The 26,861-nt window shown below is 40.6% G+C and overlaps 2 protein-coding genes across 2 annotated transcripts in view; one reads left to right on the top strand and one right to left on the bottom strand.

Moving 5' to 3' along the window:
• Positions 1–249: 249 nt before the first annotated feature.
• LOC143290444 (ankyrin repeat and MYND domain-containing protein 2-like) lies at positions 250–16,815 on the bottom strand. Its single transcript, XM_076599878.1, has 11 exons — positions 16,673–16,815; positions 14,093–14,157; positions 12,780–12,918; positions 11,719–11,892; positions 10,281–10,366; positions 8,682–8,890; positions 7,368–7,503; positions 6,910–7,035; positions 6,395–6,467; positions 5,501–5,590; positions 250–4,588 (listed from the first exon to the last, which is right to left on the bottom strand). The coding sequence occupies exons 1-11, from the start codon at positions 16,734–16,736 to the stop codon at positions 4,467–4,469; spliced, it is 1,284 nt and encodes a 427-aa protein (XP_076455993.1). The 5' UTR covers positions 16,737–16,815; the 3' UTR covers positions 250–4,466.
• Positions 16,816–17,142: 327 nt separating this feature from the next.
• LOC143290443 (uncharacterized) overlaps positions 17,143–26,861 on the top strand; it is a 29,549-nt gene continuing 19,830 nt past the window's right edge. Inside the window, 4 exon segments of the mRNA XM_076599877.1 lie at positions 17,143–17,194; positions 24,861–24,928; positions 25,513–25,587; positions 26,215–26,322. Of these exon segments, the coding sequence (XP_076455992.1) occupies positions 24,868–24,928; positions 25,513–25,587; positions 26,215–26,322 (244 nt within the window). The 5' untranslated portion in view covers positions 17,143–17,194; positions 24,861–24,867.

Here is a 26,861-nt window from a genome sequence, read left to right as displayed (position 1 = left end):
GCTGCAGGAGCTGTACTCTTGAAATTCCAAACTCCACATGGACATTGTATGAAAGAATTATTCTTGTCTGTCTCATTAAAAAAAAAAAACTTCTGACAAATCACACTACAGTTCTGAATTAATTGTCTTGCTTTCTTTCTCTCCCAGACATGTTCAAACCCTAGGCACCACGATCACCATATCTATCCACAAGTGGAAAGGAAAAAACCCCCCAAAAAACCCAAAATAAACCAACAAAAAAATGACAGGTGAATTTCACAAGATTTATTTCACTTTCATAAAATAACACCAGTCCAAGAAAAAAATACAACAAAAAAACATATCAGTTTCAGGCAAATCACAATACAGCAACACTGACTTTTTTTTTCAATTCTGACAATAGAACTTCCTCTGTAGAAGTCTGAATCACCAGGGCAAAAAAAGGATTTGAAATAAGACTTAATCACCAGTACAGTATCCCTTTTTCCTTTTCTTAAAACAAGAGAGGTAAATGTTTAAGGGTACAAGATACCCACTTAATCAAACAACACAGAAATCAAAGGCTATCTTACAACATGACCTTTTTAATCATTTAGTTGCAACTAAGACCTTCAACCTTGACTTTTCCATCATGTCCAGTCACTGTACAAAGCAACAGTGATAACGAAATGGAAAAATCCAAGCTCAATCAAACTTCTTCCACATCTCCCCCCATAACGCCATGTTGTGACCTTGAACTCTAACCTCCTGATCTTCATTCTGGACATCAATGTTACCGTTTTTGCCATGACCAGTCAATGAACAAAGTCTGACAGAGACTGAATACAAAACCATTTCTCATTCCTAAATCTTCTCTTACAAACATCATATACATTGCAGCAATGTTGTGCTTCACAATTAATTTCAATATAGATCATGCTGTCATCATGGTTGCTCACTGTACCAAGTCTGAAAACAGACTTTGCTCGATCTTTTTTCTACTTTGGCAAACAATTATGACCACCACTGAACTCTCACCCTGTTTTCATCATCACAAAAGGCATGACTGGAAAGGTCTTACTCATACCTACCATTCCCACAAGTTTGGACCCTAAAACACTTGTTTCTGCCAAGAAAATTCCAATGTTAAAGTTTACAACAGACAACCAAGACTGGGTGATGACAGACTCACCTTGAATACAAAAAGTGTCACAAATAAGGATATACAACAGTATCAATGAAAGATAAAACAAAATAAAACCAATGACAATAATACACCAAACAGATCATTACCAAAAGAGAATACTCAAGAGGAAGAGAGGTTAGAGGTCCCACAGCCTTTTAAGGCTAAGGAGGCCCATTCACACCTGGATGGAGTGTGGAAAATCAAGAGTAAACTGACTGTCCCAAGGATAAAAACCATCCAAAATGAGGCCTTGAACCCTGATAACTGATGAACACTGGATCACTTAGTCTAACAGCTTACCGGCCACAGTGCCCTATATTTATTGATACTCAAATTAGTCAAAGCAATAATGATACAAAACACAGCATAGTCAAATGATCAAGACTACTTGACAATCACTAACAAAAATAACATAGCAAGGCTTCTTTGGAGTTGGAGCAAAAAACAAAACAAAAAAAAGCAAGCTATAAAACTTTTTTTTTAAGTAGATGAAAAAAAAATAAAAAGAGAGCATAATATCCAACAAGTTTAACTACAACAACAGAAAGTCCAAACAGTACAGGACCATGTAATGGAACAAAATAGTATTAATGAACAGTGGAGAAGAAAAGAAAGAAGTGATCATCTTTCAGTAAAGGATGATCTGACCAATTTTAAAGAATACTGAATTAAATAATAATTCCAACAAAACCTCCAGAGAAAAAAAGACAAAATATATCACCATACATCTAATCTTCAGTGTTTTGTAACTGGGACAGAAAAACTTCACATACCTTTCAGATATATATATATATATATATATATATATATATATATATGTATGTGTATATATATATATATATATATATATATATAAACAAATAATAAATCCATTTTTGGCCAAGTCAGAAAACATAATTCCATTTTTACAACTTCATCCAGTTCAAGTCTTCAACACTTGCTCAGATTGCTTTGAGGAACTTGGCCTGGTCCTTACTCTTGCACACCATCCACACAAATGTGTATGTGCCACACCCAAAATGATTAAACATTCACTATTCCACTCAAAGTGTTGAAACCAGTTCAATTTGAAGCTAGCAGATCGAACATGCAAAATTCAAGATCCAACCAAGACCTAAATAATTGTCATGAGTATCTAGTGACAAAGAAAATGGAACTGCTTTGCTTTCAGCTTTAAAATGCTGTTTTTGTTGTTGAAGTGTATCAATGCCACGAAGCCTTCTGAATTTTGATTGTAATAGGTGTTGTCATTCTGGTAGTAAAAATCAATATGACATTTCCAACTGAAGCAAAGAGTGTGTTCCGATCCTTAAACTGTCATATCATGTATTTTTATTGATTTACATACCAGCTGATGTACACCTGCTTCAAAGGCACAACTTCAACTTGCCTGTGTGTGACCAACAGTTGCTATTGTACATGCCAGAGGACATAATGGGCGGTGAGTGTGTGACAACAAACTCGCAAAGTGCACTCAAGAAGGGCAAGGGCAAGGCCTCATTCTTACCCTCGCTTGAGCACCCCGAGCTGCGTGTACATGCTTTTAGAGACAGGCAGGAATGAGACTCAGTAAGAATGAAAAACACACACAGGGGACCATTCACTCCATGACCAAGCCAACAACATGCTTCCTCCATCTAAATGGAATCCACAAACCACATCGCAGCAGTTGTGAGGGCAGCAAGAAGCTGAACCCAGAGCTGTACCTGAAGTGGTAAGCATTTGACAACAGAAGTATGCTAACAATAAGATGCCTGACAGTAACAAGTCACTTTCATTTAAAAGCCCAGTGTGCTTCACTAACGCATACAGCCTCTGCTTCGGAGCAGGTCCAATTCGCCTATCACCATTTTGCCAACTCTTGATCGTGTGGCCACCCTCATCAGCCTTGCCAGAGTTTGACTCTTTCCTGTTTTGCCTCTCTCTCTGTGTCAAACACACACACACACACAGTCTTGTTTTGCCTACCTGCCACTGATGTTTTGCTTAATCAGTCTCATGCACTCTAAGACAAACACATACACAGAGCAACTGAGTACAAAGGCAAAATGAGAACTGGGAATAAGCAAATCGAAATCATGGGTACACACAGAGTAACCAAGTACAAAGGCGAACTGGGAATAGGCGAATCAGAATCACTGGTTTTGTAATACATAGGCAAACTGGGAATATGTGAAACAGGATGATACCTCTCTTTCTTCAGAAGCCCTTCTGACATTCCCTCCCTAACTTGTGAAAACAATCTCTTCTGGTATGTCTGTCACACATACACTGAGTGCGGATAGATAAAATAAATGATTATTTCCACCATCACTTCTTATACTTCCAGTGCTGTTTTTAAATTCTTCAAATGTGTTTATCAACTGGCACTATGTGTTAAAACAGTCATCATATGCTGAGCAAACCTTACATATGACTGAAATAAGAAAAGGCAATTTTTCCACCTCAAATTATGTTTAATCTAACAATACTTACTGTGATCTTCTGGTGAACCTTAAACATGGCTGATATAATAAAACTATACATTCTTTTTTCTTCTAAACAAAAGAATAAGTAACAGATTGATCTCTGTTTGACTAGACAAGATTACCTCTAAAAGAATTTCCTTCACGCGATAGTATTATCCAAGTCCTGATGTTTCCCATCCTCCTGTATATATATATGCATTTCTACAAACACATTGCAAACCACCACATGACACTGATACTGGAAAAACACTGAACATTTAAAATTATACCATAAAAAGTATATATCATTCTGCATTCAGAAATAACAAGAACACTCAAAATTCCCGTCAGTGCAGGACAACAAATGAAATGGCAGTCATGACATGTTTTTCTTTGCAGCACCCTTGTATTGCCTGTAATCTGTTTGCCATTCAGTCCAAATCATATGATTTACATGACAGTCTCAGCCCAAATTCCCAAGTCCATCCAAGTCAGATTACTTGCAAGATAGAACCTCAGTCTCAAATTCCCCATTCCATCCAAATCCGATGATTTGTACAGCCTGAATACCCAATTCAGTCCAAATCAAATGATTTGTACCAAAGGATCTAAAAAAAAATTCCCGATTCCTTCCAAATCATCAGATGGTATACAGACAGAATTTCAACCCAAATTCCCCTTTCTGTCCAAAGCATATTCTTCGCAAGACAGAATCTCAAGCTATGATGCCAGAAACATTCTGGCCTGAATTTCTGTCCAAATCAGATGTTTTGCAAATAGGATCTCTAGTCAATTCAAATCAGATGCTTTGCAGGACACAAATCTCAAGCTACAACTTCAGAAACTGTGATATCGATCTACTTGTATCCTGGCTGTCAGGAATCATTCACACCATTCTCCCCAGACTCTGAAACACCCTCCTTCTTCTCTTCAGACTCTGGAACTCCATCCTTCTGCTCTTCTGTAGCCTGCCCATCCCCCTTCTCACCCTCCTTGTCTGAAAAAACAAACAAACAAAAAAACAACAAAACAAGAATCAGTTCTACCTGTTACATATTCATACTGCTACTAAAAATAATGCATACTGACGCTCACATGTCCCAAACAGGGAACTTGAGGTGTTTACAATGAATGTTTTATATATATTTATACATGCATTATTGTACGATATACCATTCACGAACATGGACACACACACACACATTAGAAGTCCGAGAAGCACATCAGTCAATATGTTCGAAGGCAGTAAGGAAGTGGTGCGTTTGAAGAGACGATTTTCAGTGCATGCATGTTGGCTATGTTTCATGCTTCCGTTATCCACTGAACAATGACAGTGCTATCAGTTGTAGAACCTTTACTGTGTATATTTGATCATCTGCATGTGTACACATACAAATGGAATTAAAGCATTATTAGCAGGATTGCAGGTGAAATTCAGGCTGCTCTCCCCAGGGAGAGCATGTTACTACAGTGCATTGCCACTATTCTTCCCCCCACTACCTCCTCCTCCGCCTGCAAGTGCATTTCTTTTTCTGTCAGTTTTCTATGCAGAATTTTTTTTTGTCCTTTTTGCCAGGGACTACCCATTTATTGCTAGGGGTTATTGCTGTGGGTGCATTAGGTGCATGCTACAAAAGGGACCTCAATTTATCATTTCATCCGAATGACCAGCATCCAGACCATCACTCAAGGTCAAGTGGACGGGGAAAATAATGGCAAATGTGGTATTTGAACCTGGCCATTTCCTAGATGGATGCGTTACGAATAGGCCACCACTCCAACTTAAGTTAAAGACTCTAACCATTCACCTATTGCACCCTCCACAGTTAATGATCAATTACTTTTTTCCGTTATCTTGTCACAGACATGCTGGTTTCCCAACAGGCATGGTGGTGTGTTATGTACTTACCAGTCAGCTGAGCTTCCTTCATTTTGGCTTCCATTTCTGCTCTCTTTTTCTTCTGTTCTTCTTCTTCTTTCAGGCGCTTCTGATATTCCTCTGGATGAAAAACACACCGCTGTCATTGGTCAGATGGTAAAGGCACAGATTATATACACGGAAAAGGCAGACAAACATGGTAAAGGCACAAAATAAACACTAGGCACAGAATAAACATAGAAGAGGCACAGAATATAATAAACATGGTAATGGCACAGAATATTCATGGCAAAGGTACATACAAAGTAAATAAATATTGAAAAGGCACAAAATACACGTGGTAATGTCACAGAATTAACATGGAAAAGTCACAGATTTTTCATGGTAGGCACAAAATCAACATGGAAAAGGCATAAAATCAACACAGTAAAGGCACAAAATAACAATGGTAAAGGGAAAAAAAATATGGCTGACATATTCAGTCCTAGATTTTTCTCTTGGCTTTTACATCTTAACTTACTGGTCGACATATATTGTTGGTAATTGTGTATGCATATACCAACATCCCACTTCTTTCTCGTTAGCTTGCTGCCATTTTGTTCTCTTCACATCATCAACATCATCATCTTATGTTACTTTAGTTTTCTTCTTAGATTCAGAAAATTGCTGCCATTTTGTTCTCCTTTCATTATCATCATCTTTTTATGTCACTTTCATTTTCTTCTAACATTCTGAAAACCAACAAAAAAACCAATAAAACACACAAATCAAAATAGCCCCCCCACCCCCTCCCTACCCTTTCTTGCATGGTATAAAATATAGATTCCCCCCCTTCCCCTCCCTCCCTCTTCCCCCCAAAAAGGAAAAAAGGTGGGATGTGGGGTGGGGGTTCAGGGCGGTGGGGGTCAGAGAGGTTAACAATACCTCCAATCTTCTTGCAGAACTTCTTGTGAGTAGACCAGTGCAGCTTCTGACAACTCTGACTGCAGTAGTTAGTCTGCAAGACACAAAAGCCAACACGGAAATCATGTTCACACAATAATACTAATAACAATGTTAATTTACATAGCATCTATTCTCTAAATAGGGCTCTAGGCACCTACATAAGAAATGCATGGCTCAACGCTCGGCTTATATCTGAGACTGACATGCCAACAGCAAAGTGAGAGGTGTATATCAACCGTTTATCCACTGCAGAGAGAGTGAGTGGGGATGAAACTTGGGCAAGACAATCAAATTCTAGCCCAGACAGTCAGGACAGCAACTGCCTCCTCTCCTGTCCTGACAGTCTTAGTCGGACACAACTATCATATATAACAATGAATTATTTCCACAGAGTGCACATCTTGCAAATGAAAATCAATGCGCAATACACACTCCTCTCTTGCAGAATTGATGCACTAGCACCACACACACAGAAGGCTGTTGAGACTACTCACGTATTTGCAGGCAGAGCAAGTCTTGGTGGCTTTGGGTTCTCCGCAGGTGGTGCAGGCATTGTCGTCCTCAAAGGTAGGGCCGTACAGACCCGCCACCATCACGCTGAGAGCCGACGAACCCTCCCCCTGACAACATACACACACACTAACACTCTTTTTTAAACTCTGTGCAACTGAACAGTGTAAAGCTTATTTGTACCCCAGCTGGTTCTTACCCTGGGGGCAAATCTGGCCCAGGGGTCATTCGAGGCTAGCCCAGTAAAACCCAGCAGTGGGGTAGTCTGAGGCTATTACAAAAAACAACAACAAAAAAACCTTAACAAAATCAAACCCAAACAAAACAAACTAAAACCAAAGGTTCAGAGGCCACTACACATAGAACCCCCCCTGCCCCTCCCACCCCAAATCCACCACCCTCCCCTTCCAACAACTCAAATGTCAGCAGTCTCCTTACTCACAATTTTGACGGGTGCAATCTGACGCACGAGGTTCTGCAGCAGCTGAGACTCAGGGTAGGGGAACTCCTTCAGTGCTTGACGAATCAATCGATCCTGCTTCTCTGGAAACCCGTCTTCTTCACGCCCCTTCACGAAGCTGTTCACACAACAACAGTTTCAGTTTCTGAAGGAAGTGTCACTGGGTTAGGACAAATCCATATGTGCTACACTACATCTGCTAGGCAGATGCCTGACCAGCAGCATTACCCAACACACTTAGTCAGGCCTGGAGCATATGCATATATATGTGTATCTATCATAGTGGATTAATATTCTTCTCCAGAATTTTGCCATAGGACAACAATTTGTTACCATGGGTTCTTTTTTAGTTCACAGAGTGCGTGCTGCACACAGACTTTAGTTTATTGTCTCAACTGAATGACTAAACAGTTTTATTTTCCAATCACACACAGAGGAAGGGACGAAACTGCAAATCAAATCCAGACCCTAACAGACCTGTTTTGGCAGATAAAGGTTAATCATTCTGCCACTTTCATCACTTAACAAACAACATTTGGTATGAGTACCATTGCCCTTCACATCCATGGGGGCAATGATTCATATTCACAGTATCTAGGGCTTGGCTGAGGAAGGTGGGGCCCAACCATCATCTCCTGCCTTTTTAACCTTCCCCAACCAGTCAGTACCCCATTCAGAACTCATTCATACTAAGTGAAGTGTGGAAAATCAGAGTAAAGTGCCCTTCCTAATGACACAACACCATACTGAAACAGGGTCTCAAACACTGATCTCTGGATAAGAAATCCAATGTCTAAATAATTATATAATAATTATCATTTGTATATTTACTCATCAACATTATTCTTAAAAAAAAAAGACAATAAAATGCGGAACCGAACAATGGAGATTTTTTTTTTCAAACCCAAGCAAAACAAAAAAAAAAGATTAAAAAAAATAAACAACAAAAGAACCTTCAAAACAAAGAACCACAAGAACCTCTTGGCAACAGAAAAGAACTCTTCGGGAGGAGGAAGGGAAGGCTTCAAAGTAAAGAACAGGGAACCTATGGCCAAGACCATTCTGCAGGGAAAAGTGCAGGGAGCAAGGAGAAGAGGAAGGCAGAAGGAGAGACCTCAAGAGTGGATAGGTCAAACCCTGAGTCAAACAGTCAGAAGGATAGACAACCACAAGGGATGGAGGAGGCTGGCAGCCAAATGTGTGGTGCCTCCATGGTCTACTAGACAAAGGAATATATGGATAGACAGACATGAACCTCTTGGTGACAGACTTCAAAGTAAAGAAGAGTACTCAAACCTCTTGACAAATCCATCGAGGGTGTCCTCAGAGTCCTTCATGGACTTGCTGGCCAGACGTATGATGGCGGCGTAGTAGTGGCACTTGATGGCCTGCATGTCGTTGGTGTCTCGGGCCTTCATGTTCTTCTCCACAATCAGGTCCAGCACCTTGCCCACCTTGTACGACTCCAACACCAGCTCTCGATTCTCCTTCAGGTACAGCGCCACCTGCCAACAACTGACGTGTTACGTGTGAATGAACAGCGCCACATGCCAACAGGCGTTGCGTTATGTGTGAATGAACAGCACCACATTCCAACAGGCGATGCGTTATGGGTGAATGAACAGTGCCACATGCCAACAGGCGAAGCGTTATGTGTGTGTGAACAGTGCCATCTGCCAACAGGCGATGTTATGTGTGAACAGTGCCATCTGCCAACAGGTGATACAATGTGTGTGTGTAAACAGTGCCATCTGCCAACAGGCGAAGTGTTATGTGTGTGTGAACAGTGCCATCTGCCAACAGGCGATGTGTTATGTGTGTGTGAACAGTGCCATCTGCCAACAGGCGGTGCAATATGTGTGTGTGAACAGCTCCACCAGCCAACAGGTGATGTTACATGTGTTTGAACTGCACACAAGGTAGTGCGTGTATGTGTGTGTGCATGTGTGTAGGGGTGCTTCTGCACGCTGGTGTCAGGTTGTGTGTTTTTAAAATATACTTTTTTTGAATCAGCATGTGTGTGTGCATCCATTTAAAGGTGCTTTTGCACACCAGTGTCAGTGTGCATGTTTTAAAAATATTTTCAAAGCATTAATCAATTACTTTTAACTTTTTATTATTGTTATTTAATCTTATTTTCATCATTCAAGTATTTGTTGTGAACATTTTTACATCATCATTTTTCTTGTTTTACATAAACCTGGTGTAGGGTCTCAAGACATGGTTAGTGAACTGACTTCATGTGAAGATTAGGCATCAGCCTTTCTTTCTTTCCTTTTTTGGAATGCGCATTATTATTATATCAACCCGTCCGCATGATCCACACCTCCCTGAAACCGAGACTGAAATCGACAGGCAAAACAACAGTCACTGCCGTTTTCAGTTTTTCTTTCATATATGCGTCAAAGCATGCATACTGATCAATATAATTACACCACATATGGGAATAAAAAATAAATAAAAAAAGAAGCAGATGCCTGACCTATGTATGCTGCTCAGGTCTTGAGAGCCTGCCCTCAGCACTTATAAAACATTTCTGTTCTGCCTGCCTTCATGATGATCGTTCTGAGGCTGCAGGTTCTCAGGTTGACATTCAAGGCTGGTTTCGAAACCAGGGGAATATGGGTCCAATTTTAGCAAGGTTTTTTTCTCCAGGCAATGCCAAAAGCCAGACAGGCTGACCAGCATCAAGACTTCGCCTGTATGCAGTATGGGAGGGACTGTCATGAGTGTACTTGTGTGTACGTGTTTGCATGTTTGTGTGTGCACACACTTGTCTGTGTATGGTTTACTTGATGCATGTATCTTTATAAATGTGTAACCTTTTATTGTAACTCCCTGCCTGATAGATGTGAGCATCAATCTGCTTTATTACACTACTGTCCTCATTATTACCTTCACAGGGTTCAGGTTGGTCATGTTAATCAGCATGAGTAAAGGTGTCAGCAGTGATGGGGGTAGCTTGGGTTCTTTCTCGAACCCTGCAATAACATCAAAGGAAATGTTCTAACTAAAATTACGTTTAAGTAACATACTTACCGTGACCCACTAGTGCAGACTCCGGCAGGGGTCTGACATTCCTGTCCTGTGCAAACTACTATCTGCCTATGTGGAGAAAACGAAAGTAGCTACGGCCGATAACCTCCCAGAAGTAGGTAACCTTGTGTTTTTTAACAGCATGCACACACAAGACACACACAACACATACATTCACATTTCTTCACAAAAAATTGAGTGATCAAAATGTAGTTCTTACAGTGTACTGCAACAGCTGACATGCCAGTTGTGTTCTTTTCACAGCAGTAAAATCACAAACTCACAAAGGTTTTTTCATCAGTCAACACAAGCATAAAATTCTTCAGAATTAATCTCTGACTGCTTAGTTCAAGTTTCATGACAGTTAAAGGAAAACTTACAAACACACACACTTGCACAATTACTGGGTCTGATTTATCTGTCAAAATCATTCCCATAGACTGGGTTTGCTGGGACATTTGACAAGAAGGTATCAGACCTGTACAGTTGTTTATTACAGACAATTCAAGCCCAGTGATAGCTTCAACAGTCCATGAATAAACATGACCCCTACCTCAAATAAATGTCCTCTTCACAAACATCTAAACCTCTGCACTAAATATTTCTCACAATTGTTTATATCCCAGCACAATGACTCACTCTGTATTGTGACATACTGCTGCCCTACAAACTTTTAACAAACATGTGAAACCATGACAAAAAACAAACAAAAACCACCCTACTTCACTTTAACTTTCCAGCCTGACCATTCACTTCACACTAATTTTAACAAATAGGTATACAGCTTACATGATTTTATACCCAAATAATCTTCACTCTGCAAAACAGCATACAAACACACCTAAATTTTCACCCTTTTAGCATGATCATTCACTACACATAGATTTTAATTCATAGAGCAAATTACAGACCTATATAAAGCTGGCCTGATTTTATACTCAACATCAAATGCAGTAATTTACCTTGCGCAACACTCAAACACACTCTGTTGCCCTGTGCAACAGTGAATGATTCCTGCTCATGTTTGGCAACACTCAAATACTGCGTTACCTAGAGCAACAGTGTAGGTTTCCACTAATTCCAGCTCATGTCTGGCAACACTCAAATACTCTATTACCAAGAGCAACAGTGTAGGTTTCCAGCTCATGTTTGGCAACACTCAAATACTGCATTACCTAGAGCAACAGTGTAGGTTTCCAACTCATGTCTGGCAACACTCAAATACTCTGTTACCCAAAGCAACAACGTAAATTTCCAGCTCATGTTTGGCAACACTCAAATACTCGGTTAGTATTACCTTGAGCAACAGTGTATGTTTCCAGCTCATATCTGGGGAAAAAGTTGTTGATGGCTCGCACACACTGGTGCTGTCCAACAAAGGCCCCCATCTGGGCGGCCGTGCGGTTGACGGAGTTGGTCTGGTCAGTTTTGGCTCCAGCCTCCAGCATCATATTTGTCACCTCCACGTTTCCTGACATGGCAAAAATGGTGGCTTTGTTTTCAGGTCTGGTTCACATCTGTTATTGTCAATATCTACTTCATGCAAAACTTACCTGCCTGTATAACTAATTTTCATTTGAATGTTTAAAAAAAAAAAAAAAAAAAAAAAAGCAGTGTTCTCCCATCCAAAACATCCTAATCACTGCTGATAACTCAAAAAACAACACACACATACAAACCCACTATAGACCACTAAAATCTATATTATCTATCATCACATAATCATCTCTGAACATGCAATGAGAACTGCCATGCCCTTCACATCCATGTTTCTGTTGTTACAATCCTGCATTAAACTGTGACTGTCGAAAAGTTCTTCCTCAGAAGTAACATGCTCTCATCTGTTTGGTCTTTCATTCTTTGTGTTCCCATCAGTTAAACATCTCCAAAATATATCATGTTGAGCTATATACACTTATTGTTTCCATGCAGAGAAAGTAGACTTGGTCACACACACATATCATTAGCTGTAATGGCTAACACACTTGTGACTTCAGGGAAACAAAAAAAGCATTGTTCCTCATCAACAAACCGCAAACATTCCTGTGGTTGAAAACAAAACAGATAAACACATACAAAAAAAAAAAAAAAAAGACATATTTTGGTGACAAAGAGTCATTACAAAAGCTTTCACTTGAACAACAATTAGCTGGCAACTGATGGGAAGACTGTGGAAGTATGAACAGGGAAAAAAGATCTTATTTGACGAATGCCTCAAGTTGAGTAAAAACAGCAAATGGAAACACACTGTATGTAAAAACATCTCTTTTATATTTTCACAGACAAAGCAATGATCTTTGCAGTTCACCATTTGGTAAATCATAGGCAGTATGAGTTGTTAGCTTTGAGGCCTCTCACCTGACAGTGCACAAAAGTGCAAAGTGGAATAACCGTTTTCATGGAAATATGCATTGACATTGGCACCATTGTCCAGCAGAAACCGGCAGACGTCCGCTCTCCCTTTGAAACAGGCATGCTGGAGAGGGGTCATTCCAGTCTGCATAGAAACCACACAAAGGCGCCTGAATGAAAAGGAACGCTCCATCAGACGACACACCAACATATTTATCTAAATAAGATGAATTCTGAGAGGAGGATGTATCCAGATGATGATTTCTGAGAGTGGGATGTATACAGATTAAGTCTGTATTTCCAGGATTTTTACTCCATCCCTCCATTAAGCTTTAAGCGGTTGTCTGGGTGCTAGTCTTTCACATGAAATGGTAACTGAGGTCCTGGGAACAGCATGGATGATATTGATACTTATATAGTGACTTTCCTTGGTCAGAGACCAAGCTCTAAGCACTTTACAATCACAGAGTCATTAGCACAACAGGCTGCTTACCTGGGTAGAGCTGACTGACAGCTGCCTTTGGATGTTAATCATTTGTTTCCTGTATCATTCATTCAGTGGCACACAACACCTACTCAATTAGACATGTAACTTTTTATCTGTATGAAGCTCGTATTTTTCCCTGCTTTCAAACAAGTTTGCTAAAAAACATTCATACACTAAACCTTTCAGCACATATGAAGTCAGTCTCCTTTTTAATTTAAGTACACAAAATTTTGTAATGTTTGGGCTCCGTTCAGGCCTGCAGGACAGGTTTTATTTTATTTTTTCATTAGCAACTAGTGATTTCCTAGCAGTTTCTGGTAGGCTGATAGGGCTGGGGCAAGGCCAGACACAAAAGTGTTATGTTTAAAAGTGATGGCCTAGAGGTAACGCGTCTGCCTGGGAAACGAGAGAATCCGAGCGTGCTGGTTCCAATCCCGGCTCGGCCGCCAATATTTTCTCCCCTTTCACTAGACCTTGAGTGGTGGTCTGGACGCTAGTCATTCGGATGAGACAATAAACTGAGGTCCCATGTGTAGCAAGCACTTAGCACATGTAAAAGAACTCACGGCAACAAAAAGGTTGTTCCTGGCAAAATTCTGTTGAAAAATCCACTTCGATAGGAAAAACAAATGAAACTGCATGCAGGAAAAAACACGAAAAAATGGATGGCACTGTAGTGTAGTGACGTGCTCTCCCTGGGGAGAGCAGCCTAATTTTCACACAGAGAAATCTGTTGTGATAAAAAGAAATGCAAATACAAATACATTAAACTACATAAGAGTTATCACTGCAAATGAAAGTATCAAGAATAAACTTTGTATGCTAAGCTCACCTGGTCCAAGCAGTCAATATGCACATCTGGCTCCTTCAGCAAGCTGGCAATATCCTGTGTTGTACCTGAAAAAAGATAACTGATGCTTCAGGTGTGGATGTGTACAATTTTCTCCTTTCAAACTGGACAATGACTTACTCAAGTTACTGCTATTGTGCTGGAATACTCGAAGTGAAAAAACAATTTACACCAAAATAAACAAAAAGACACACACACAAAATCAACCAGTTTTTAATGCAACTTTACAATGAAATCAACATGAAAGTTCAGCTAATGCTGGAGATTCAGTACCTTTCCATGACTGGGAAATTTATTACTTTTCTGTATAAAATAAATTAAATAATATAAAACATAATAATAATAGTACTCCCCATATAATGGGCTCTAAGCGCTTCACATGAAACCAGTACATATACAATAGCGCATAATAGCATACCTCTGCACATGAAAAAACAACACATATCAATTATCATGTATATATATCTACTACACCGAGACAGTTTCAGTGCAAACTTCAGATCTATATCATATGAACAATCACACAGACACACACAAAAGATGCCGTAGTTGTGTAATTAAAGATGGTTTTAGTAAAGGGTAAAGTGGGGTGGGTGGTAGGAGGAAGAATGCGAACTGAATTAACTATGCTTTATTACATCTAAAGGCCTGTTTGAACAGGTGAGTTTTCCAGTTTGTAAAGAGGACAGTGCTGGAAAGTGACAGAGATCCAGAGGAAAAGAATTTCAGACAGACGGTGCTTGATACTGAAAGGCCCTCTGGCCAAATGTCTTTGAAGGTTTCTGGGACTTCAAGCTATTCAGAAGACCTGAGAGAACAGGAATGGGTGTAAGTATAAAAGACAGAAGATAAGATGGGGGAGATCTTTCAAAGTAGCAATAAGCCAATATGGCAGTTTTATGCTGAATTATGTACTGGTCGGGTAGCCAATGAAGTCAATGTAAGACTGGGGTAATGTGATCCTTTTTTCTTTTTTTTAAAATTTATTTCTGAAAATGATTCTTGCAGCACTGTTCACAATCATTTGAAGGAATGACAGTGATGACTACAAATCAAAAGGCAGACCAGCAAGTAGTGAATTGCAGCAAGTAGTGAATTGCAGTGCTCAATACAACATACGTAATTATGTTTAAGAAACAAACAAGCTGAGTGGTTGCTTCAATAGTTAGATATGGTTGAAACTTGAATGGTATGGATTCTCCTCAGTTGGATGTTTGCAGTTTTACATAAATTACTGACACGGCTGTACATGGACAGAACAAAATAAAAAAAATGTACCCAAGTTTCTGACAGAATTTTGAAAGATGATATCAGCATTGCATACAGGGAAGGTATTGTCTGAAATGTGTCTAAATGCAGACTTACAACAAAGTATGGCTTCTGCCTTGACGTCATCAAATTTAAGCTTGTTTTTCAGCATCCACTCTTTTTCAGCAACAATGCATATCTCAATCATTTAGTGGAGGATAGCAGAAGAATTTAGGGAAAGAAGTTTTAGTGAGTTGGGTGTCATCTGCAAACTTGTGAAAATTGCATCAATGTTGTCTAATGATGTTAAGACAGTGGTTGAGTGTACAGACTAATTACAAGTACAGTAAGTATTACTACTGGTGAGATAATCACAGACAAATAAATGTAAATACTTCAAGTCATTGCTGCTTAGCATATCCCAACAGCTTGCCAAAGCTGTAGACAAAAAAAGTAAAACTTCATAAACCCAGAACCACACCCCCCATAAAAAGAAAAAAAAGAGTATAAATCATATGCAATACATAGTAACATACCAACAATGGCAGAAAAAAAAATATGCATACACAAATTTAGAGCATCTGAATTTTTGTGTAAGCCCTGCATGTCACTTTAATCCTCCCCTTTCCAATTTCCCACCTCTCATCCCCTAACTAGATCCTGTGTGGTAGTTTGGGATCAGTCTTTTGCATGAGAACTGAGATGATAACTACAGGTCCCTGTGCATCTTTCACTGAGCCAACACAAAAGTAACCATGGCAACAAGGACTGTCCCTGCTGAAATGGGGGAGAGGGGGGGCGGGGGCGGTTAAACTTAAAACTCAAATGAGATTACTACTGATTTACCCCAAGTATCAAAATAAGAACTTGTTCTGTATTCATTATTGCACTACTGGTATGGAAGAGCTATGTTAAATAGTATAATAATTTTGGCGACTTAAAGAAGGTTCGAGAAGAATAACAAGGCGAGAGGTAGCTGCATTTTAAGACGAAATACGAAACAAAAATCATGACGTGTGTTTTACGCAAATCTTTATTATTTTCTATGGCAGCCGGTCCGAAGATCTAATGCACATTTAAGGGAAGGTGGGTTAACTGAATGGAAATAGAAATAGTTTCCACGCTGACAATGCGAATGAGAACAACCCTTTTCTGGCAAATCTGGCCATGCTTTCCTCTGGACGTTCTGGAACCGAAAGTCGTTTTGTGTTCTTCTAAACACTGGAAAGCCAAAAACGAACATACACGATTTACCAGTGCATTTATATAGAATGCAAGCTGTGATTCCAGTCTTACAAAAAAATTGGCAATTACCTTTTTCGACGGCATCCATTAATTTCTGCTCAGATTCACTGAGCTCCCCCTTCTTCGGCGCCATGTTGAAGACAATGCCAATGCCATGCGTTGGGGGTCTCTAGGATAGGTTCTTTCCTTCGCAAACGAGTCTACTTTTTATTCCTTTGTAGACCACCTTTGTATATTCTACATACAACAGATATCTTGTTTTAAAAAATGAAAGCAAATTAAAAAAAAGGACATGCTTTTTGCTTACATGTTCTCTGGATTGAGAGTATACCAGAAGATTTCATTGACATTTTGAGGGTGTGACACCTCTCAATAAAGACTTAAAAAGATTCGATCAACTATAAAATGTTGAATAAAAGCAAAATAAAAATATTATACAGTCATCAATGTAAACTATTCATTGTTAAACATCATACGTCGATTGAAGTAGATGAAAATCATAATAATCTCCAAAGACTTTTTTCACTTTTACACAATGGGATCGTCCTAAAATGTATCTACATCCGGCCCGGCTAACGCCGATGCTTGAGGGTAAAGTTGACAATGCAATTTTGGTTTTGAACGTTGCATACTGTGTATTGACCAGAACAGATTTACAGTGACTTTAAAGGTGGAAGTGTGCATATTTTAAGCATTGGTGTGAGTTAAGAAAATAACTTGTCGATCAACGTATTTCGGTATGGTTTTTCTTCAACTACCTTTTTAGTATCGATCCACGATGGCATTTTTTTTTTCGGGTTACATCAGGTATATAGGCCAACATGCAAATTCAACCGAAAAGCCAAATTCAGCTATAGAAAACAAATTATCGGAATGGGCAGTTCGCGATATCACGATTTACTGAGAACTTGTGGTGGGGCTTCTCTTGCTGTGCCGGTTGTCGGCCATGTGAGTTTACCGGAGTTACGCGACTTCGGCCAATGAAACCGAAGTTCATCAGAGGAACTTCGGGGATCTGTCCATGAGCTAATCTTGAAATATTCCCCTTTTAGTATCCAGATTTCTGTGACCTATTGAAACGAACATTTTCGTGAGTTTTGCAATGCACCTAAAGATGACATGTTGCGTGTAACTTTTCATTAAGGCAACGCGAAATGACCCATATGACGAACCGACCCTTGCCATCTCAAGCCGCCATGTTTTTGTTTTCCATTGCGTTCCATTGCGTTATTTTCCATGCCAAAATAGTTGGACCGAACGCAAGCCCGCGCAGCTGAGACATAACACTAGTATTTCCATGAGATACTAATGTCTTTGGCTGAGGAACACCCAAGTCAGTCATCCCATGTCGCGATTTCCGCCGCGGTGCGCGCTGAGAGTAGCTAGCGAAGCGGTCGGGCCGTGTGTGTTAGTGTGCGTGCGTGTGTATGTTTTTGTGTCAGTGTAATGCCTGATAGGGTGGGATGGGAAGAGGAATGAACTCCTTGCATTACTTTCAGAATCGAATAATCATCATCTTTGCGTTCGACAGCTACGCAGTCAGGGTCGAAGTCCGAGGGATGCCACAAACTCGGACGTCCGGTGAAGATCGGCTGCCGCCCCCCAGAGCTTGGTGTTGAGGTCAGCACACCCAGGCCAGGACTGCTGCCGCATCTTCTCATACAGGGGGCAGTCTTGGAGAACATGGGATGGGGTCTGGTCAGCCTGGCTGCAATCACATAGGGATGTGGCTGCCACTCCAATCCTCTTCAGGTGTGCTCGGAGGCCACAGTGTCCTGTGCGAAGGCGGTAGATGGTAGTCTGGTGTCTTCTCTCCAGTGTCCTGATGGGATCTTGGTGTGCCTGGTAGCCTCCGTTCAGGGTGACCCAGCCTCTTCGGAAACTGCTGCGGAGGAGAGTTTTTGCTTCCTCATACGTGGCAGGAATGGTTGGCTGTGTGAGCTGGCTCACTTCCTTAGCAAGGTGGTCTGCACGCTCGTTGCCTGGGAGGCCTACATGTGCAGGCACCCACTGGAGGGTCGTTGGGGCTGTTTGGGTAAGGGTTGTGAGGGAGGCCTTAAGGGACTGGATCAGTGGACCAGGATCAGGAGAGTCAAGGGCCTGGAGTGTGGACATGGAGTCAGTGAAGATGGAGATGCTGCCAAAGGGCTTTCCACAGGAGGAGAGGAATTCTGCTGCTGTTATGATGGCCAGGACTTCAGCTCTGAAATTGGAACAGAGCTTTCCTCCAGGGAGTGCGATGCTGGTGTGCTCTCCATCGGGAAATCTGACGTAGACACCACTGCCTCCGTTGTGCGTGGCTTCCTCCGCTGATCCGTCCGTGTATATATGGGTCCAGGAGCTTGCTGGGTAGGACTCCTCTATCATGGCCAGAGTCAGGATCTTGAGAGTAGCTGGTTGCTGGTCTTTGGTGGTGATGCCAGGAACTCTGAGGCTGATGGTGGCCTCTATCTCTTGGTCAAGCCTCCAGTCAGGCAAGGCAAGGTCAGTGCAAGACTCCCCTTTTGCCGCCAGAACATCGCTGTGCTGTGCTCAGTGCTTTATACTGGTGGTTGAGGCTCTGACGTTTGAGACGGTTCTTGGTGGGCTGCTCCAGTCTGTGGTGTAGGTGATGTGAGGGCAGTCTTCTGAGCTTCTCTCCCTGCATCAGGACTTTCAGGTCGCGTCTTCTCTCCAGGGGCTCAACGTTAACAGTTTTCTCCATGTCATGGATCGGTGTGGACCTAGTGGCTCCAAGTATGAGGCGTAGTCCCATATTTTGGACTTTGTTGAGCCGGCTCTTGTTGGTCTTGGAGGCTGTGCCCCATGAGGTTGAGGCATACTCCATGGTGGGTCTGACCGCTCCCATGTAGACCCTGGTGAGAAGCCTGCGGTCTGCTCCCCAAGTTGTCCCGGCCAGCTTCTTCAGCAGGGCTAGCTTGCGGATGCCTCTCCTCTCCATCTCCTCAATCTGGGGCCTCCAGGTCAGGTGGGTGTCCAACCTGACACCAAGGAATGTTGGTATATTCGTCTGGGGCAAGACCTGTCCCTGGAGCTTCAGCTTGACTTGCTCGTTGGCGGTGGAGAGAGAGAAAAGTGTTGCGTTGGTTTTTGTGGTGTTGAGCTCAAGACCCCAGTCTTCTGTCCATGTAGCGATATTGCTGACGACTTCCTGAAGCCGGTAGGAGGCCGTGCTGGTGTGTTCAGCGGATGTCCATACTGCCAGGTCGTCTGCGTGCAGACTGTTGGAGACGTGCTTTGTGATGTTGTCTCTGATGTCGATGATATACAACAAACAATTTTGGGGAAAGCACTCCTCCCTGGGGGACACCCTCACGTAGCTTGACCTTTCTGCTGTGGAAGCCAGAATTGAATCGAATCTGAATAGGTCTTTATTAGAGTACTGCGGTCACAAGGGGGGGGGGGGGGGGGGTACATTAAAAAAGTACAAACATGAGCAAGTCCTATAGAAAAGAATCATTATACTGTATCTGTATACAGTATAATTTTAGAAACATGCATATCAGTATACTTATTAAAAAAAAAAAGAAGTTATATAGTAACTTGTGTATGCGCACACATATGCACATTCACTCACACTCACACACACACACACACACACACTGTATGTTTGAGCATTTCTCTCTCTCTTTCTATTGGTTACTAGTAATAGATCGGAATTGACAATGCATCACTTAGGATTCAGAAGAGTTTGCACAAACAATTTTAATCTGTCCTTAATGTCATGAAACCCATGGAAACAAAGTACACTTTGTTCTTAGCTGCCCAGCATTAAGAAATATATGCCAACTGTGTATAGATCCCACAGACTTATAATGGTGGACTAAACCTATTGCCGCACAACTGAAGCAACACAGCCGCTATGTTGTTCCCGGAGGTTGCGCACTGGCAGTGCAGTAAATTGTGTGTGTGTCACTGTCTGTTCTGCCTCTCTTTCTCTTTCTGTGTGTGTGTGTGACCACATTCCAGGCCTGTGAAGCAACACAGCCGCTATGTTGTTCCCGGAGGTTGCGCACTGACAGTGCAGTAAATTGTGTGTGTGTCACTGTCTGTTCTGCCTCTCTTTCTCTTTCTGTGTGTGTGTGTTTGACCACATTCCAGGCCTGTTTATGACTTCCCTTGTCTCTTTGATCATTGCGGCCTCGAAGCCTGCCTCTCCCTCTGTGTGTGTGTGTGTGTGTGTGTGTTTTCTCTTTGAATGTGCGGAGGTGAAAACAAAGGACTGACCACCTTCTAAAAGGCCACTGAAGATGGTTTTATGACCATCCCTATCTCTGTGTCCATGGCGGTGTCTCTTCTTTCTCAATGCAACAGCTGGATGTTTTATACACACATACACACACACTGTCACTGGCACACACACACACACTTAGACACATAGGAATGCAGTTAAACCACACGAATCTTGACATGTTCACACACACACACACACACATTCCATGAGAAAGTTAAACATTTCAAAAGATTTAAAAATTCGGCTTATATAGGGACAGACAGACAGACAGAAACAGTTAGGGAAGAAAGGAGACAGGGGAAGAACGGGGTGGACAAAAACAAGCTAAAGTTCATTGAAGACAAAACTGAACTCCGCCGTTGGAGACCTAACTGATCTTAAGGCAGCAGAAAAGGACCCAGTTACATTTGGCCCTGTTTCAGTAGCATTTCAAACATGAGCCAAATACCTGGGTGTATATCTCGATCAAACCTTGACCATGAATGACCAGGTTTCATTCTTGTGTCGCTCATGTAATTGTAATTTTCATCTATGAAGGCTAGCCTCAGTCAGACCCTACATGACAGAAAAATATGGCTCAGTTGGTTTCCTCTTTTGTCCTGTCCAGACTGGATTACTGCAATTCCACTCTTGCAGGTTTACCATCTTCCTCCATCAACAGATTACAGAAAATTCAGAACAATGCTGCACGACTGGTTCTTGCCAAAAAGAAATCTGATCATGTTACACCTCTGCTGAATCGGTTACACTGGCTTCCGATTGAGTCCCGCATTCACTATTAGTTAGCAACACTCGCCTTCAAACATTTTGACAGGTCTCTTCCATTGTGTCTCTCCTCTGTATTGGAAACATATGAACGGCACAGAACATTAAGATCCAGTTCTGAAAAGCTGCTTAAAGTTCCAAGGACTAATCTGAAATGCACTGGAAATAGGTCTTTCAGAGCTCAGGTTCCCCAAGTGTGGAACTCTCTACCTTCATCTCTTAGAAATGCCTCTGATCTACAGTCCTTTAAGTCAGATCTGAAAACTTACCTTTTCCGTAAGCATTTTTGTTCTGGGCGGAACGGTTAAACCAAGGTATGCCTGTTAACAAGTATCTTTGTACTAGTATTTTTGTAGTCCTGTTTTAATGCATTGTGTATTTTATGTAGTTTTGGTCTTAGATGTGATGGCATTTTTTCTATCTTGTTATTTTTAATGGGCGTGTGTGTGTGTGTGTATACATGCATACATGCGTGCATGTGTTTGTGAGGGTACAGTGCTCTGGTACGTGTGTGTAAGTGTGTAGGCATGTTAGTATGTCCGAACAGAATTCTGTTAGAAAATAAGAAATATCTTAATGCTTTTGCAATTTTGTTTTTAGTGCAGTTGATATTTAATGTCAGCGTGTGTGTTTGTGTGTGTGTCTGTAAGGGAGGGACATCTATATATATATATATATATATATATATATATATATATATACGTGTGTGTGTGTGTGTGTGTGTGTGTGTGTTCTATGAAATGCATTTTGTTTTAATCTAAGCCTTATTTGCTTCATAGCTTTTATAATCTGATTCATCTCTTAAGTGTGCTTTTTCATTCATATGAACACACACTGGATGTTTTCCATTGCCAGATAGCAGTTGATGTGTTTTTTAAGGCATGGTATGCCTTATAGTCAACTGGATGATGTAAGGTGCTTTGAGCAGCATTGGTGCTGGATATTGTGCCATAGAAAAACTATGTATTGTTATTATTATAATAATTGATATCAAATCAACAGTATCAATGCATGTATAGAAAAGTGCTAAAATATCTTTAAAATCTACAACAAGCACACAAGTCTTTCCATATAGTTATCATTGAGAGCAGACACACACACACACACACACACACACACACACACACACACACTCACTCACTCACTCACTCACTCACTCACTCACACACACTCTCTCTCTCTCTCTCTCTCTCTTTAATAATTAAAATGTCCTGAACTGATACAGTAGATTACATGTTTGAAGTGTCAGTGCTTTTCTCGTTTCTCTTTTCCATGAAACACAACAAAAGAAACTTAACATGATTGCATCCAGTCATATCAATCTACAGTCAACGATTCTCTGTCTCTGTCTCTCTACCCCCCCCCCTCCCCCCAGCCCTCCCCCCACCTCTCTCTCTCTCTCTCCCTCCGCATCTTCACAAGTCATTGTTTCAGTCATTCAGGTTGTTTGTGAGGAATTCTGAAAGTGGCAGAGAATTGTGAAGAAAACATTAGCTCAAGAAATTGCAAGTGCATCCCAGCATACACATATTTGCTTACAAGTACTTAGGGCACAAATACGCACACATAACATGGCATTCATGCGCACTCGAGCATGTTTAATGTAAATACATATTTCTTGCAATGCACAACGTATTTCAATTTAGAATAAGTGATGTGTTTTTTTTTCTTGTCTAATCACTTTTAAAACTTTTCTGTTATCTTGGACAGTTATACCTACGTGAACAGATAAGTGCACACACACACCGTGACACACACGCGCGCGCGCGCACGCACACACATTATACACAATAAGAAGAAGAAGAAGAAAACAAATTTTTCTTTCACTACACATTGTAGAAATAAACAAATAATCAAATGGAAAAGGCTCTTCTCTTTCCGATGAGATGATATTCCTTTCTCTCTTTCTTCCTTCGAAGGTTTTCTGGAGCAATTAATGGCAGTACAACACGGCATGTTCTTACTTTCGCTTTCTCGCTCACTGAAGTTGGGCTAATAATGGCTGTCGCGTGCGAGGGACGGTCGCTTCAGGCGATCACGCACTGAGCCTTAGGATGGCTCGGTCCGCTCTATATACATCCGTGATAAATCCTACTGTAAACATATGCATCTCTGTTAATTCTGTCAATATTTTTGTCAAGCGGTACTAATGATTTAACATAATTTTTTTACTTTTTGTATGAGGCATTCACTGTGATTTACACTCACAGAAACCACTAGTAATAAAGTAGTATTAATTAGTAAGTAGGTCATGAATGAACACATGCTATAATCTATATTTGTACTCTTTTGTTTATGTTGATTTACTGAATAGTATTGATTTCTGTGTTCATGTGAACCCTTTCACTTGGGGCTGAGACCATAATCTGAATTAATGATTCTGATTATCTCTCCCGCATATATATATGTATATGTGTGCACATGCACACACACACACACACACACACACACACACACACACACACTCACTCACTCACTCACTCACTCACTCTCACACACACACACACACACACAATCAAAATGAACCTAGACAGTGTACTGAAACCATCAACCTCTGCATGGTGCAGGGGAATACAGTTTTTAAAATGGCGATAGATTAGCATGGTACACTACAGACTCTTCAATTTGAAATAACATGTGATTGAATCAACCTTCAGATGAAATGGAACAGATACATAACTGAAGAGTACACTAACTTAAGATTTTGCGTCTATAATATTGGTCACTGTTGTTTTAGGTATTGGAAATATAATCCAAATGATAGGGATCACACTTACTAAATGCATGCATCATTGCTGATGATTTTTTGGACCTAGCAAAATGACTAATATTTGACTGTAACATCCCCACCTGCAAAACTTCTGTCAACATACAGAAGAGGAAAGAGTCCAAATAACAGGTGCAGTGTTTGGCTCTTATTTTTCATACAAAAAAATCATTAGGATTAATCACAAAAATGAATAAATCAACAATCAAAGTAGGCAGTTCATTTTCTTGGTAAATAAAAGTCTTACCCTTGCTTTGGAAAACAACAAAACAAAACAACAACAAAAAAGACTTGCTTTGGGAGTGAAGCTGTTCATACTTTATTTTTTTACCATTTTACTTTAGTTACATATGAACCTGAAGTGTCAAGATATATGTGTTTTGAGTGAAGCGAATAATGTTACCTTTTTTAGAATTCAGATTTAAAAACTGTTACAGTTCATATAGTTATAGTAAAGTTGTCATTATATCAGTTGCTTTGGAATGTTTCAGGTAAAATATGGCAGTGCCAGGATTCCGACCCCGTTGTTTCTTTGATATCAGCATTGGAGATCAGCCAGGTATGAGTATCGGTGTTGATACTGGCTTTTCAGAGACCTTTTATTGACCGCTGTTTCTAGTTGTTTCGTATCAAGTCTTATATTCTGCTGGTCTCCACACTCCCTTTTCTATCCCTCTCACCCTCACACACACACACACACACACACACACACACACACACACACACACACACACACACACACACACACACACAAAACAACAAAACACACTCAAACATGCACACACAGAGATTTAGTTGTGTGTCTTTAAAAAAAACAACACACAAATGTGTCATTGAAATTCATCATACACACATTTTTCATACCATCATGTGAAAGTGATTTGATGTTAGTAAAATAAAGAAGAACCTGTTGCTCACTACTGAGAAGAAAATTTCACTCAAACTATCAAATTACCAATGTTGAATCTGAAATTTCATTTTGCTTGTGTGCATTTCTTGTAGTTATGAGACTAGAATAGTAGTAATAAAAACAAAATTGTGCTGTTAACGTGAAGAAAATAAGTCAGTTATACACTGTAATTAAGATAAGGTCGCATAGTTTAGCTTTTTCATCATGCTTTTCTGCCTTGATTGGTCTTTCAGGGGGAAGAATCATCTTCGAGCTGTTCTCTGAAGAGTGTCCCAAAACCTGTGAAAACTTCAGAGCATTATGCACAGGTATGTACAGCTCTGTTAAGGACATCTGCCTTAGCTAATGTTGCCATATTTGCTTTAAGAATTGAGGTGGCTTAACAATACTTTTCAACGGTTATAATCGGTGTGCATTTTTTATTGTTTGAATACAACATAAAGTGCTCATGTGCAGAAATCCATTGGAGAATTAGTAAATTTAAGCTGTGATGGTGTCTTCAGAAGAGGCATCTCTCCCTTGCTTTCTCCCCCCCACCCCTGCCCCCCCAAATCCCCCACCCCACCCCCCAACCCCCTCATTCCCTCTCTCTCTCAAGTTTTATTTTTAATCAACTGTCTTTCACACCTAGACTTTGTTCACATGTCACACTGTCCACATCCTATTTATCAAGATAAAAACAGTGTTAAAAATAGATCAGGACATGACAAAAAAGTATTATGTCAAACATTTTTGAATGTCTACTGAAGATTAGTGAAAGACTCATTGCAGAGACTCATTGCATGCAGACTGCACATCCATGTCTTCTGTGGACATTTATATATATTTTAATATATATTATTTTGCTATGGTTAACAGTCTTGTTCGCAGTAAAGATAGGATCAGAAGTGCTGAATATTTGAGCTCAGCATTTGTTGTCTGTCTGCTGTTCACAGGTGAGAAAGGCGTAAGTGACAAGACAGGAGAAACCCTCCACTACAAGGGCGCCCCCTTTAACAGAGTCGTCAAAGATTTTATGATCCAGTCTGGCGACTTTACTAAAGGTATGTGCGTCATTCAACTCATCGTTGGCCCTTTGTTAAACCCCATGACTGCTTCTGACTAGTATGCTTGTTAGTGAAGGGTCACACCTTACTGAGCTCAGTTCTTATATCACTCTTGGTAGCTATGAAGATGCCAGCTTTTAACCCCTTGACTACAGATGATGGGTATGATTGTCCGGAAAGGGCTGTCACCTTACTGACATGAGACTGAAATTACACGTCAGGGTGTCAGTCACCGTTCTCTATCTGGAGTTGTTTTGGCTGGGTTTGTTTTGCTTTTGATCAGCAGAATTAGTTAAACCATTTAAAAGTACACAAAGTTCAGCAGTCAAGGGGTTATGTAATATTTTATATCTAGATTGTGCACTGTATTTAGGGTTACAACCATACAGGCCAGGTTGTGGCAGATTCTTTTGAGAAAAAAAAGTGGGTTTTTTTGTGTGTATATGCATGTTGAGCTATTAACATTTTCAAAGAAATTGTATTATGTTAACCATTGACTTAACTGAGTTGATTGTTTTCATTGGATGTGTGTACTT

This window comes from Babylonia areolata, chromosome 15, assembly GCF_041734735.1.
Source record: "Babylonia areolata isolate BAREFJ2019XMU chromosome 15, ASM4173473v1, whole genome shotgun sequence".
NCBI lineage: Eukaryota > Metazoa > Mollusca > Gastropoda > Neogastropoda > Buccinidae > Babylonia > Babylonia areolata.
This window is presented reverse-complemented; position numbering and strand designations above follow the sequence as displayed.

Excerpts from the sequence above, each read along its gene's own strand:
- LOC143290444 (XM_076599878.1), bottom strand. The coding sequence starts at position 16,736 with ATGGCGCCGAAGAAGGGGGAGCTCAGTGAATCTGAGCAGAAATTAATG. Across the intron at positions 10,367-11,718 it reads AACATACACTGTTGCTCAAG|GGTTCGAGAAAGAACCCAAG; the intron begins GTAATACTAACC and ends ATGTTATTGCAG. Across the intron at positions 8,891-10,280 it reads CCAACCTGAACCCTGTGAAG|GTGGCGCTGTACCTGAAGGA; the intron begins GTAATAATGAGG and ends AGTTGTTGGCAG.